Source organism: Rattus norvegicus, chromosome 17 (genome assembly GCF_021556685.1).
Source record: "Rattus norvegicus strain SHRSP/BbbUtx chromosome 17, alternate assembly SHRSP_T2T, whole genome shotgun sequence".
NCBI lineage: Eukaryota > Metazoa > Chordata > Mammalia > Rodentia > Muridae > Rattus > Rattus norvegicus.
The window spans coordinates 80,458,482-80,474,081 of record NC_141550.1 but is presented as its reverse complement, the minus strand read 5'-3'; the positions used below and the strand labels follow the sequence as shown (position 1 = coordinate 80,474,081).

At 45.2% G+C, this 15,600-nt stretch overlaps 1 protein-coding gene across 11 annotated transcripts in view; it reads right to left on the bottom strand.

Moving 5' to 3' along the window:
• Prpf18 (pre-mRNA processing factor 18) overlaps positions 1-15,054 on the bottom strand; it is a 30,580-nt gene extending 15,526 nt beyond the window's left edge. For 4 of the 11 annotated variants that reach the window (XM_087589751.1, XM_087589752.1, XM_087589749.1 and 1 more), the window contains exons 1-8: positions 14,864-15,054; positions 11,878-11,955; positions 11,736-11,762; positions 9,255-9,359; positions 7,762-7,875; positions 3,404-3,550; positions 1,528-1,596; positions 131-271 (exon numbers count right to left, since the gene is read on the bottom strand). In XM_087589751.1, coding sequence (XP_087445877.1) covers positions 131-271; positions 1,528-1,596; positions 3,404-3,550; positions 7,762-7,875; positions 9,255-9,359; positions 11,736-11,762; positions 11,878-11,955; positions 14,864-14,929 — 747 coding nt within the window. In that variant the 5' untranslated portion in view covers positions 14,930-15,054. 11 annotated transcript variants of the gene reach the window in all.
• Between the last annotated feature and the right edge of the window lie 546 nt (positions 15,055-15,600).

Sequence of the window (15,600 nt, the reverse complement as noted above, 5' to 3'; positions counted from 1 at the left end):
AGAAAAAAAAAACAACTAGTTTTAGAAGCTACCATAATGAAAACTATTCTATATATTCTGATTTAAACAAACAACAAACAAACAAACAAACAAAAACGTGAGTTAAAAAAGTATTTCCCAGAAGCCTTACCCTTTTCCGGAGCTTTCTGAAAAGTGGTCTGAGGTAGGACTCGGTCTGCTTCTGGGTAGCACTGTTCAGTTTGCCCTGCACGCTGCGTTTCACGTAATCCTCTCTGGAATTCAATTCTTTAGCCCAAACACCAAGAAGAAACTGTTGGGAAAAAAGTTAAGGCTGCAATGCCATTCAGTGGTGTGTGTGAGAAGCTCCCTAACACAGGGACGGTTGGTATAGAATCATCCTCACCACACCATCCTTCTTGAATAAATTGTCATCAAGTAAGATTTAATTAACAAAGAACTTGTTTGTTTCATCATGTGCTTCAAAGTCAAAACAGCCATAATTTATTACTGCTACGGTGTGAAGATGGACCACTTCCTCAAGAGCAAGCTATCAATTCCTTAATGACTGGACTGAAATAAACTCACTATGTTTACTTGTACCTATTACACATAATTCAACTAATCTAGGTTATCATATTTATGTACCATATTATATGCATTTTGATATTTGATCAGTGTTTGAAGTATGTTATATACTATTTGGACTTTCAAAGAACAGAGAAATCAATTTTAAAATCCCACCAACAACTAGTGAAGGAAGAAAAAAAGAAAGAAAGAAAACTAAAACTGTGATCCATGCGGAGTTCTCAGGAACCCAGAGCCCCTTGGGTCTAACTACAGACTCTTTCAGGGGCAGGTGACAAGGACAGACGTGAGGACAGACGTCTCATGGAGGCAGCTCTGTGCTGCTGCCCACTGAGAGTCCAGTTCTACACTGTAGCCCAGGTAGCTTAGAACTCTGGCAGCTAAAGCATTCACAATCCAATGCTTTAAAATTCTAAACAGCAAACTAAAATAAAATGTAACTACAAACAAAAGCACTCCTTGATTAAGTCTCCCAGTCTGAACACAAACATTTAAATGAATTTAGGATCTGACCATGTTCTCCTCAGATAACTAAAGAGAAATGCTGACAGCAAATAAAGAATTAGTAAATAAGCAAGAATGAGCGAGTATACATAGTATTCAAGAAACGGACCTTGCTCAAAGGTTAGATATGATCACTTTCTGCACTGCCAATGTCCTCCCAAGCTCCCTCCTGCCCACCTCCCCACCTCCCCCTGGCACTTCCCTCTAAGGTATTTGTAGAGAACAGGAAACCCCTTCAAACAGTGCAGTCATTTTCTCGGGCTTTTAGGGAAGGCCCTACACAGAAAGCAGACAACATTTCCATTCGACATCCACCGCATAGACAGCGAGGGGCGCCAGTGGGGCAGCCACTTCTCACCAGGCACTCACCTGACAGGTACAAACAGAATACACCCAACCTAGGAACGCTCCTCCCTCCTCCTCCCTCCTCCGTCCCAGTGTCCACAGTGCTGTCCGCCCCTTCCCTATGGCACTCACCTTCAGGAACTTGGTGATGATGTCCATGTCCTTGTGATCGTCACCTTTCCCTAAGGACTCCCCCAGTGCCTCAAGAGAAGAAAGGGAACACTGTTCACTAACACAGAGCAATTTAAACAGAAGGTGTATGAGAGTGTGTGACCAGTACTGGTTACAGAGGCTTTAATAATGCATACTGGCCAATTTTTATTTTATTTGTTGAAATTTCTAGACAAGTCAGAGAAAACTGCCTATTTCTAGGTAGAGAATTATGAATGGAGAGGTAAGAGAGTCAGCAAGATGGCTCAAGGGTAAGGCAAGTGCTGTCTGCTGTGGCGGGCTGGATAGCCTGAGGTAAATCCCCAAAACCCAGGGAACGGTGGAGAGAGGATCAGGCTCGCACAGCCACACTCTGCACTCCACACGCATGCAGTAGCATATGTCCCTGCCACAAGTCCTGCACACAGTACACACACACACACACACACACACACACACACACACACACACACACACACACTCTCACACACACACACACACACACAGTTCACAGACTATTATTGCCTTACGCAACATATCTGTGTTTGGACATGTGTGTGAGCTCAGAACACAGAGCCCAGAGCTGTGTGCTGTTCAGCAGCAGGTGGGGGGAGGGGGCCAGTGGGGGGTGGGAGGTGTATCGGTGGGGGGTGTATCGGTGGGGGGGTCGGTGGGTGGTGGTGCTGGGAACCAAGCTTTCGAGAGCAGTGCACGGTGTCTTCACAGCTGAGCCTCAACTTGCAAGTTTAATATAAACCATCAGTGACTGTAACAGAGCCGGCCACTTCTCCTAGATGGATAAAATGGCCTACAATCAGATTGTGCTGGTGGTGACAATGCCCTGTGGATATGTTTCATGAGCCACTTGACTGTATACTTTATTTGGGTAAAGTATATTGCATTGTTTAAAAAAACAGGGAAGTCAGGGAGGAGGAATTGAGGGAGGGGAGGGAGGGTTAGAGGGACAGAGAGGGGGAGGGAACGAGTCTGACTGATGAGGGAATGCTCACTCCAATTATTTAGTAAAAGTTACAAAGCATCTTACATGAGTGATGAGGGGAGGGCAATAAAATGGCGTCCCCAGCCACGACCTTGCTCTAGAGATCTCTGCACACTCAGAAGCCAGAGACTGAAGCAAACACAAGCAACAGCTTGTACTATGTTAAAGTAAACACAGAAAACTCTAACCTGCATTTGTTAATGCTAGACACTTACATGACACAAGACTGTTTTTCATGAAGATTACACACCTTGTTCTCATGAACACAGTGCCAGAATCAGGCGGTTATACAGTGGCAAGTGCTAGCAGAAATGTATGGACACGCCCCTCATGTGCTGCTAGCAGGACAGCCCTGGGACAACCATGCCACAGAGCCGTTTGGTAGCACTCAGACGAATTAAAGATGTACGGATAAGCAACACAATTCTGTTCCAGTCCATGTCTCTGGCTAAGGAAGAGCTGAGAGCAACCAAAGTGCCCATTGTTACAAGAAATCTAAAATACAAGAATGCTGTAATATACAGCCAAAGCAAGAAAATCAAGTGTGGATCTTAAAAACAATATGAAATGGGGAAACAGCAATAAAATAAAGATCATCACCACAGAACACTGTTACTTTACATGCAATAAAAACTGTAAGCTTTTCAGGCACATCACCGGCAAATAGAAGGATGCACACCAATGCTCCAGTGATCACCTCGGAAGGTAGGACAGGTGAGTGAGCGAGAGAATGAGGGAGCGAAGCCAGCCTGCGGGACAAGGAAGGAGTGACCGGTGCAGAAACATCGTCCAACTCAGTGACTTGCTCCTGAGGAGGAAGGGACGCTGGGGAGCAGGCTGAGCTGGGGCAGAGCCTACCTCTAACTCCTCAATGGTGGTGTTTTCCTCGTGAACCTTCAGATCATTCTGTGTGTCCTCCTCTCCAGGTTCCTGACCACCCACGATTTCATTCAAGTACTGCTGGTCAATCTTGTCCAGAGCCGCTTTTAGGTCATTCCTTAAGCCCTAGGGTGAGAACAAGAAGTGCACCAGTTAGGAAGGAAGCGCCACCGTGTGTCATCTGGGCTCCTTCCTTCTTATCACATACAATGCAGCTGGGCTGTCGCTCAGTCAGCAGGGTGCTTGCCTAGCGGCAGGAAGCTCTCCAGGTCATGGTAGGACACACCTGTAGCCACAGCAGTTGAAGGTAGAGGGAAGAGGACCAGGTGGTTCAGTTCTAGAGCAGCCTGGGCTACATGAACTTGTCTCAACCTTCCTCTCCCAAATCCATGCCAAACAATGCGTGTCCTGTCAAGGGCTTGTCCAAACTAGGGGAGGAGACAGATCACATCATTACACTAACACTAGCATCACTGGGAAGTTAACTCTTATACACATATTTAAAACAATGCATACACTGTCCAGTCTATTGTGAAGAGCAAGAAGACAGACATAATACAAATCTAAAAATCCTCATCATAATGTTCTAATAACCAAGGTGAGTGACTGTGACCAGGTCTCACCAGAGGTCCCCAATCCATTTTCCCAGGTCACATACCTGTCTAACCTCATTCCACTTGCTCTGAACTCCCATAGGTCAATGAAAAACACCTGGTGTCTCTTTAACCAGGCTCTAAACTTTGTTTCTACCAAAGTAGCAAGATTCACATTCAATGTATCTCCTGGCTTGAATATTTAATTAAGAAGAAGAGAACAGACTCCCTTAGCACCAGCTGTGAGGCAAAGAACCGGGGAGCAGGGCTGGGGCTGCTGAGGAGAAGGGAAAGGGAGCAGGGCTGGGGATGCTGAGGAGAGACAGGGAGCAGGGCTGGGGATGCTGAGCAGAGAGCCAGGGAGCAGGGCTGGGGATGCTGAGCAGAGAGACAGGGAGCAGGGCTGGGGATGCTGAGGAGAAGGGACAGGGAGCAGGGCTGGGGATGCTGAAGAGAAGGGACAGGGAGCAGGGCTGGGGATGCTGAGGAGAAGGGACAGGGAGCAGGGCTGGGGATGCTGAGCAGAAGGAACAGGGAGCAGGGCTGGGGATGCTGAAGAGAAGGGACAGGGAGCAGGGCTGGGGATGCTGAGCAGAGAGCCAGGGAGCAGGGCTGGGGATGCTGAGGAGAAGGGACAGGGAGCAGGGCTGGGGATGTTGAAGAGAAGGGACAGGGAGCAGGGCTGGGGATGCTGAGAAGAAGGGACAGGGAGCAGGGCTAGGGATGCTGAGCAGAAGGGACGGGGAGCAGGGCTGGGGATGCTGAAGAGAAGGGACAGGGAGCAGGGCTGGGGATGCTGAGGAAAAGGGACAGGGAGCAGGGCTGGGGATGCTGAAGAGAGAGATAGGGAGCAGGGCTGGGGATGCTGAGCAAAAGGGACAGGGAGCAGGGCTGGGGATGCTGAGCAGAAGGGACAGGGAGAAGAGTGAGAAATGTTATGTGGCAGGGCCTGAGAGGAAAGGTAGACTTGGTTCAGACCCATCCTGCGTGGGAGTTCTTGAGCAACTTACCTTTATGCTTTGGCTGCCTCACTATAAATAGGAATAATTCCACCCACTCCGGAGAGCGGTTCTAAGTAGTAGTTGTTGGTTTACTTCACGTTTACTATGAGCAGGGCTGTTCTCAAGTCTAGCAGAGTTCCTTTCTGAGCTAGTAAAGGCCGTGAGCACTGTCACTCACTACAGCACTCGCTGCATCTGAGCAGCCTACATCCTCTATCACTCAAACCCTTTTAACTTAGCAAGCACTGAGCCTTGCTCTATGTATGTGCAGGACCAGGTGCCCAACAGTTGTCCCAGTGAGCAGAGGACCACGATGTCTCTATTTTGCAAACAAGGCCGGGAGCAGAGTAAAAGACTTGCCACTGGTCACACAACTAATGACTGACATCCAGGAATACAATCCAGGCCCTTTAGACCTCTGCTCTTTCCTCACGACCTTTATACGTTATGTCTAAGCCACATACGCTAAAACAAAGCACCCCTGACCCCAGGGATAGGATATATGTGTCCAAAACTCTGTCATTAGTGGAATGTACTAAGTGCATCAGCAGAGGTTAATTATGGGAACCCAGAGAGGGAAGCAACTAATTCTTTCTGCATTGTGTCTAGAAAAATAAAGACAATATTTTCAGAGGCATTTTAGAGAGACACACTGCAAACACATCATTATAGACAAAGAAGACCACAAATATCCCAGGAACTTGGTATCACAGGGCTGGACTGGCTCTGCTGAGATTCAATGAAGACAGTGGTCTGGAAACAAGGAAAGCAGACAGGAAGCACTAACTAGCACACAGAATGCATGGAGCAAGACCCCTAACCAACCCCAGCTACACCCACCACTCCAAGAGATGGAGTAAGCCTGTGAGTAAAGGTAGGACCAGGCCAAGGGGGTGGGGAGGGCTCCTCACATACACAACCATTTCCATTGGTCTGTAATCACATCTTAGGCAAAGGACTACCTAGTTAGACCAACCAAATGATAGACTGAGTTTGTCTGGTGTCATTAAAGTCCCAAATAACCAAGAAGACTTGATATTAACAAACCCTTCACAGCACCAAGTCTTAGGAAGGTCTGGTATATGGCCAGCCATACACATCTTTCAGTATTTAACAGAGCAAATTGATAAAAAGCTAATGAAGCCACAGAGGAGCTGAGCAAACAATACCTTGATACCCACAGAACCAGACAACCAAGCAAAGCCTCATCCCTGTCGACTGCTCATGGACCAGATGCTGCACACTGACCTGTAACCAGAGCCCCCCACGCAAAATCTACAACTGTTACTGTCAGAAGAAAACACAAAACAACTCCTCAAGTCCTCGGCATATGCAAAGAATTCTGAAACAGAACACAAAACCAACAACTATTGAGAAATTTAAATTAAAATAAATAAAAATTAAGAAAGAATCCATCAATTGGGACTTCATCACAATTTAAACTTCTGCTCAGCAATACTCCATTAAGAAGTACACCGGGGCTGGGGATTTAGCTCAGTGGTAGAGCGCTTACCTAGGAAGCGCAAGGCCCTGGGTTCGGTCCCCAGCTCCGAAAAAAAGAACCAAAAAAAAAAGAAGTACGCCGGTGTGGAAGAAACCAGTCAAAAACCCTACCTGTGCTCCTCACCAAGGGCTTTTCTGCAGCACAAATACAGAACTGTCAAATCACTAAGAAAAAGACAAACACACCAATTAAAAGATGAGCAAAGGGCTTTCATAAGCCTGTGGGATTTGTGGAGACAGATCTCTGGGGAGCCGTGACTCCTGGGACTGAGCTAACTGAGGATGGACACCTGCACTGAGTGTGGGGGTCCCACTCCATGGCCTGTGGTCCCAAATGAAACAAAGAGCAGAAAAAGCCAAACACCAGACAGATCCCTCTGCCCCTGTGTGTATGCAGTGTGACCAACAGCCCCTGCCTTCCCTGCTCTAAGGGACTGCATCCCTTCAGAGTGTCACCAAATAACTGAGGCCCCTTGTCACAGCAATGAAACAACACAGACACTGTACAAAGGAAGGAGAGCAGGAAAAGATGGTCAGTCATCGTCACATCAGGGGCACGGATAAAACCCTGAGATTTTAACATACGAGAAGGAGAAAGGTTTAAAGGTTAACGTCTAACAATACCCCAGGCTGAGCTTCAGGATTGCCCAGCACTTAGAAGGCACGCACTTCTCCTCTCTCGTCAATGCTGCCTGTAGATATTTCCCAAGAAAACATATTTTCCTAGGAGAGTGGGGGACTACACCCTCCTCCCTGAGACCCTGCTTATGAGCGTTCGTGGTAGCAGTGGCCCGAACTGAGGAACAAACCGCCGTATGTTCATGTAACCAAACGAACTGAGCAGTAACATGGGAACTGTACACAACAACGTGGATGGCGCTGTCATCCTGAGCAGCAGAACTGTTTCTACATACAGGAAATACAAAAATGCTAACACCACAACAGCAAGTGAGACTTAGTCCAGTGTCTTCAGTCAGAAGGGTAGCTGCCCAGGAAGAGATATGACAATATTCTTTATCCTTGGATGCAGACGGTCTGCTAATATGTTCACATGCTATTTGTCAAAATCAATGCATTATGCTTAAGACACAGACTTCCCTTAGAAGCACGGGCTTACTTCGGCAGCAGTAAGCGGATACTGTTTCCCATGTTCGCCTATGATGATGCTGTCACTCAAACCCCACGCTGCCCTGACTTACGTGCGACTATCCTACGGTTTAGGTTTGGTCTAACCTCTTACCTTGTTAACTTCTGGTGTGAGAATCTCTATTTTTCTTAAACGCTGGAAAGCATCATAGTCAGTTTCCCCAAACAGCCTCATTGGCTCTCCTCTCTCTCTCAGTCTTCTGATGACCTAGGAGGAGAGATAAATGCCAGGGAGCTTCAAAAGGGAAGACCTAAATGAACATCTCAAGACAGTCTGCATGTTTATCTTAAACTGAAACCTGAGTTTAATAAATATGATTTAATTACCTAAATAGGTGTTTCTGGATGAAATATAAAATCCTTCAAACTTTTAAAAGGAGTGTATTTGGGTGGGCAGTGAACCATGAAGTGTGTGCAGAAGTTGGAGAAAACATACAGGAGTGGGCTCTCTCCTATATCCCAGGGATTCAGCTGAGGCCCACTCTCCACTGAGTCGCTATGACTGAATGGAGATCCTTCAAGTCAATTTTCACATGTCTCAGTTATAAAAGATACACTTATGAATAGGTACACTTGTGAATAGATACACTTGCGAATAGATACATTTGTGAATGAAAGGGGGAAAGTGCTTTACACCAGCACTATTTTTACACAAATATCACATGAATTTTTTTCTAAATAATTTCTATCAGTTTGACATATGAATCTGTAATGCAAATCTAAAGCAAGCCCTTAATGTAAACCTTCTAGTTTTAGACACACACACAGACAGACAGACAGACACACACACACACACACACACATACACACACATCAGAATATAAGGAAGAAACACACTTTTGGTCCTCATCTCATATAACCACGACCTTTCCTTTAAGTCTCTGTTAATAGGTATGTTAATGACCAAACACCATTTTGAAATATGAAAACAAAAAATGCACAGTGTTTGCTCTTCCAGGATTTCATACAACAGACATGCTAGCTGCATTATGAAAATGCCTTAACATTTTATAACAGCTCAGGTCCTCTGGAGTAATTACTTAGAATGTGTAAATGTGTGTGTATTGTTTAAGCTTGACTACTGGGTGGGAGAGAGGCTCAATGACGGGGAGGCAACGCTGCACAAGCCCCGTGCCCTGGGTTTGATGCCTGAAACCCACGGGAAGGTAAAAGGGGAAAACCGACTGCACAGCGCTGTCATCGTACCTCCACGTGTGTCCTGACATGGGTGCCCACACACACACATGCACTCACACAATGTTAAACATGTTGGGGGCTGGGGGTTACATGTGTGTCTTCCCTGCATGTAGGTCTGGTGCCCAAAGAGGCCAGAAGGGGGCACTGGGTCCCCTAAAACTAGAGTTACAGGCTTGGGAGGCAGCACCATGTGTGTGCTGGGAATCCAACCCCAGACTTCTTAAGAAGCAGCCACTCTCCAAAGCCTTGGCTCCTGGTTTCTGTTGTTACTGCTGCTGTTTTCTGGAGTAAGAACACTACCAAAGGAAACTGAGATTTTGAAGTTCATGGGGAAAAAAGTCTGACCACATAAGATTTTTCTTTCTGGCTACAAAATAAGCAAACCCTTACCTCTTGCCTAGAAAGAGTCATAGGAAGCTTTTCCTCTGCTAGTTCAAGTTCCAGCACTGGATTTGATGACGTTAGTGGTTTCTGGTCATCCTCTTTTGGCTGTACCTATATTAATAGGCAAAAGAAATGAGATTCAAACTTACCAACCTATTCATCATGTCCTCGCCCTAGCCACCGCCTACTAGAGTGTCCCTCCTGAAGAGTAATCCCCTGTCCCCTGAGCACAGGCTGCAGAGTAACTGTGCATGCTTCCAAGAGCTGATCAAACATCCGTCAGGAACAGGGCACGTGGAGAGCATGCAGCCGGCCGAGCGCATTCTTGGTATAAAGAGTCGCATAAGTACAATGCTTTCCAAAACAAAGACACTCAGCAGTGCTTAAACAGCAACTTAACTTCTCCCCGACACTGAAACAGCCCACGTGCTCTCTTGAAAACAACTGATTTGTCTCTGTGAGAAACCTGTCCTCAAGGGTTATCCAATTGCTGCTCACCTGTACAGACACCAAGGAAAGAACTGTTTCCCACTTAGCTTCTTCAGACACAGTATTCCAACCTTGGATAAACCACTACTAGGCATGTGGAAGTGTGTTCAGAGCTGTGCACAACTGGACTACAATAAGCTACCGACCTTGAAGAGAAGGAATGAAGGCTGACTGCCCCTGAGGAGTGTGGACTCTCACTCAAGACCCTGCATAGGAAAATGCCTTCATCTGTGTCCTCATCTCTGGGCAGGAGTCAGTCACAGACTGAGAAAACTGAGTCCTGCAAATTAAAATCCTCACTGTATAGTCTGGAAATATACTGAAGTGTGGTTCCCATCCAACCACGAGAGAAGTTTAAAATTCAGAAGTAGGAATAGATTCAAAGAAACAGAAAGAACTGCTTAAGAAACAAAGAATTCAGGGGTTGGGGATTTAGCTCAGTGGTAGAGCGCTTGCCTAGCAAGTGCAAGGCCCTGGGTTCGGTCCCCAGCTCCGAAAAAAAAAAAAAAAAGAAAAAAGAAAAAAGAAACAAAGAATTCTGCAATTCATGATTCTACAGGTTATGGTTAAAGGTAAAACAAAAGAAATAAAAAAACTAATGTTTTGAATACTTACACAGGCAAAAACAGCACCAAGCTTTAAAACCGAGGGCTAGCGTCTACAAAGGAGTAAGAGCAACCACGTGTACTGTCCCTACTCCAAGGAGGGAGGGTCGTTGGAGAGCAACAAAGGTTATCATCCTTTCTCATCACGTAAGTGGGTATTTCTTCCACCTGAGTTCTGATACAAGTATCAGGAGAGGGGGGAGAGGGAGACAGCTGACTGACAGCTCTGGGACAAAGATCTAAGGCACTCGTTCAGATGGAGTCACCATCTCCATCAACAAAAGGAGCACATAAGGCAGGGGCACACTGCATTAGACCTGCTCTCCTACCTCCTGGAAGGGTGGCAGAGGCCGGCGCTCACAAAGACTGACAGCAGACAAAGCTCTGATAAAGGATTCTGACTCCAGGTCAAGCCTGGCCATGATGCTGGGTGAGACAGACATGAGACTCTTCTGTCGACACAGCTACTCAGTGGTTATGTACATAATAAAATGTCTTTTACTTTTCTAAACTAAAAGTAAATGAAGTTGGTATCTTTAAAGAAACCTATCAAAATACATGATAAACTTTTAAGCCTCTATCTTTAGAAATATTCCTTCGATACTCGCCTTTTCCAACAGTAAACTATAAAATCAAATGCATACCCATAGCAGCTACATTCCTCATGCTTTCCTCTACAAATGCTACACCATACAGATTAATTTCCAGAACTTTCTCCAGTCCATGCACAGGAGTATTACCCAATGTAAGATCCAGGATGTTTTGATGGAATCTGTTAGCTTCCAGCCAAGAATTAAACTATGTCTGCTTTGAAAACAACTGGAACGGCTTCTCCACCTTAAAGACTTCAGCTCTTCGCACGCATTATCAACGAGACAATGTGAGAGATCACCTCAGCCAAGCGTCTAAGGCACACAAATGAAGCCTTTCAGACAGCTCACAGATTTAAACACTCTCCTTCTAACCAACAGACGACACAAATGCTGCCCCAAGTTTAAAACAAACAAGCTTACGTCTCTATTTCAAGCATGAGTACTAGGCCCAAAAGGAACTATGGACAATATTAACATAAGGCCAACTTCTTAAAGTAGGCAGGAGGAAGCAGAGGCGTACTGTTTGCTGCTGAAGCGATCAAGGCTGAATGAATAAAGTGTGTTGAGCTCTTTCAAAACACACTGTTTGATTGGGAGAGGTAAGGGAGAGAGTGGTGGGAGAGGGAATATCAGAATGGGGACTTAATTAAAAAAAAAAAAATCAAGCTTTGATCTCAAGCCAGTTCATGCTGTCCACAAAAAGCCAAACCATTCCAAGCCAAAAGTCATGCACATATTTTCCTGAATTCTGTTTTGTTTTGTTTTGTTTTTAAAGCCAAATCAAAACCAAAAACTCATACCTCTCCAGAAGGCTTCTCACTTATAGGCTAACGTATAACATTGATAAATTGAACAGAGATCAATAATTTTGTTATTTAATGACAGCTGTAAAAATGTAAACTCAGAAACACATGACTTAACATAAAAGCTGGAACTTTTTACCTTGTAGCCACATCTTTCAAAATAAGCTTCCTCTTCCTTTTTTGCAAGTTCACTCCGCTTGAAGTACTTTTTATTTTCCTAGCAAAGACAAAACAGTACATTATTAACGTGCCCTTGCAGAAGTTCGTGCCTCATAGTTACCAAGCACTCCTAGAAACCTTGTAAAAACACTTCTCAGTTTCTCAAGAATTTACTACTTTTAGTCCTGAAGATAATCCCACTGAGTTCCTGTGGCTCCCTTCTCCAAAGCGGACCTGTGTTGATATGTGACAAACTCAAGTATTCTACCTGACAGCAACAGTTCTCACAGCAAAGAGAATATACCAACAGCATTTTCAAAATGCTTTTTTATTCAGTTTCTTAACAACTAAGTTCAAAGATCATTTCTACAGACAGATTTATTTTGAACCACATAGAGATATCCTTTGTTACTTTCTCCAGATCGAAGCAGAAATGATAGCACATAGGGCCAGTTCTGGAAACCCCATCAATAGGAGCACTTCAGAGGAATGTGTGAGATCTCATTATCTGGAATTTTAGCAATCTTAGCGTATCAATTCTGGGTTCTGTTACTTTATAGCTCCTCCTTTGCATCAAACGAAAATCCCATTCAACATGTTCTTACAATGCTCATAAACGTCTGAAAGCTTATAGAAGATGGTGCCTTTACAATTTACTCAGTGTCTCAGACAGGAAGAACGGCTGAACCACATGACGAGTGTCCACTGAATTTTAAGAAATTGCCCCACTCTTTCCCTACTTGCTCCACTGTCTTAATCTCCCAATGAGAAGACACAAAAACGGTAACCATTAAGAACTCCACATGTTGGAGTTAGATATACAGCTGTAGTCCCAGCCCTTAGGAGGCTTGCGACCTCAAGGTTCACCCTGGACCCCATGATGAACTTCTTTTCCCCAGAAGCTGCCACCAGCAGCGCCAGATTCATCAACAGTTTCAAACACTTTTATCAGTTACAGCTGAGACGCTGCAGAAGATCTAAAGCACATTCATGAACCAGTTGAGGGCATCCATCTGGGAGGAGATCTCAGGAATTAAAGAGGAAGGGGTTTAATCTCATGAACTGCTTGGAGAAGGCTATAGAGGGTAAAGACCACAGGGAAGAACCGTTGAGTGCGGGTAGAATTCCATGGTCCCCTACTTCCTGCAGCTCTGACGTTCAGCAGTGCAGAACAGAAGGAGACCAAGAACAGCTGCCTGGTGCCACCCTGGCTGGGCCCACCAGCACCTGACAGGCTATGTAGAGAGCAAACAGGTAGCTAATGTCATCCTGACTGGGTCCATGCAGGTCCACATCTACCAGCATCTCACAGGCTATATTGGGAGAGCAAGAGAGTGGCAATCAGCCCCGGGGTGAGGAGACAGCTGGGATTCAGAGCAGGGCAGTCAAAGTTGAGGCCTTCGGTCAACCTGCTGAGCCTGGAAGAGTGTTTCCGGGTACAGCTGAAATACTGTAGGGTTCCAGTGCCTAGACAGTAATAGAGGCCTCACCACTGCCACTGTGCTGCTAGAGACATACAGACACACAGATAGACAGACATACACACACACAGACACATATACCCATACCTCAGATTCCTGGTGCAATTTTCCATCTGGAGGATTGGGGCCCTTTCCAAACTTCTCTCCTGGAGTTTTAGCTAGTATCTCTGTCTGTCTTTCTGGTTCCTGACCATCCTCACGCAAACCCTACATAGCTGTTTCCAATCTATACTGATTATCTTGTCGTTGACGAGCCCAGGGGGCCCTATCATGCTCTCCCCCATCTATAAATATAAATATAAACACACACACACACACACACACACACACACACACACACACTATGAGTGAAATAAATAACCCAATCTGGAAGAAAAAAAGGCAGAAAACATACTTATCAAAGAAAGTGGAGGCCTACATAAAAGTGTCCGGAGAATTAATGACTAACCTAATTTAAATTCGTAAGTCATTTTAATACTACACACACACACACACACACACACACACACAAAATACGTAAGTACCTAAAAAGTCACCCAGGAAGTACTTAGAAATTCTCAAGAAGATGAAAATTAGAACCGTACAGATACCTCTCCACTGAAAAGGCAGACAACATAAACAGGGGGCAAGAGTGCGGACTGGCCAACGCTCAGACACTGATGACAGATGTGCAACATGGTAGCACAATGTTAAAAAAGACTTCGTGGCCTTTTCAATGACAGGCATTCACGTACTCTGTAACCCAGCCGTTTCCAAAGAGCTCTAACAAGGCTTCTCCGGGGCTCACAATCTGCTCAACCAATACTGAAAAACAGCTCAAATACTCATCACTAGGGGAATGGGTAACCGGGTCTACTCAGACAAACAGAAGACAATTCCAGAAATTAAAAAAAAGAAAAGAAAAGAAAAGAAAGGGAAGAAAAAGGCAGTAAAGTGAGTAGTACCCAGAACATTCTGATCAAATAAAGCTCCATGTTAAAATGTCTATCCTTTTGATATGAAATTCTAGAGCAGGCAACACTGAGATGGAAAAAAAAGCTGCTTCGGCGGGTAACCCACGCAGGGACTGCTTGGAAAGTGAACACAGCTGTTTTAACTCCTCGTGGAGACTGGTTTACACAGCTGTTTGCATTGGTCAAACATCACTGACTAGTAAACAAGATGCACGCAGTCCTTCGCGCATAAATTTTTACACACGCGCACACAAAGAGGAACAAACACTGAAGTCTATGACGTGTGCCAGCTCGCTTAGGGGCAAAGCTTACTAATTCTCAGCAATATGATTTGGAATACATAATGACTAATAAGTTGTTTTATCGGTCTACCTGCAGTTGATATTGGTTAGGACAGCAAGCGCCGCCGAAGTGAGTCAGACCAGGGTTCAAATCCACCCTCTACCCCTTGCTACCCCTGGGCCAGCAACTTGCCCAGGATATGGGGCAGATCTGTCAGCCCCTACCCAAACTCCACGGCCACAGGACTCACCACCAGCAGGTTCCTGTCCTCCACCAGCTGCCGCTTCCGCAGAATCTCTGACTTCAGGATGTCCATCTCGCTCCCAGTGTCTTAACTCCACTTTGCCTCTCCAGCCCGTCGCTGTAACCTCACCCGCTAGGGGAGGGGGTAGAGGACGAACTACCACAAAACCAGAGCCCAATTACAAGAGAACAACAACTGCCCGAGTCGCTTCCGGCGGAAGTTGGGATGAACGAAAGGGAGGTAGGGAGCGCCCCTATGTGCTAACGCTGGCAAAGCCGCTGAGTGTTGTTGCCCCCTAGCGGTACCCTCCAGCTATTCACTTGTGATTTTAGCAGACAGGTAGAACAAAAGCCAAGTGTCGATGTCGGTTTTTCTCTTTAAATGGTCATTGTGCCCGTTTGAACCAGCTTGTTGGCTCCTAAAGTCTCTTCGTAGGTCATCTCAATTGTGTTAAGGCAAGAGTTTTACTAGAACTCGCTTCATAGTTCCTCAATTTACTTGCTTGCTAAGAGGGCTAACATACTAGAGAATGAGAAATACATGAGTAATACAAGTTTTTAAGGTGGCGATATTCATTAATTGCCTATTCAACGCCCTGTAAATGTATTGTGTTTTCTGATTATGCACTCATCAATGAAGATTTTTAGTGATGATTGGAGATATAATCATTCTTTCTTATAATCTAGTCCAAGGAAAAATATGTTGAAATTTTATTTTTATTTGTTTTTTATTTTTATTGTGAT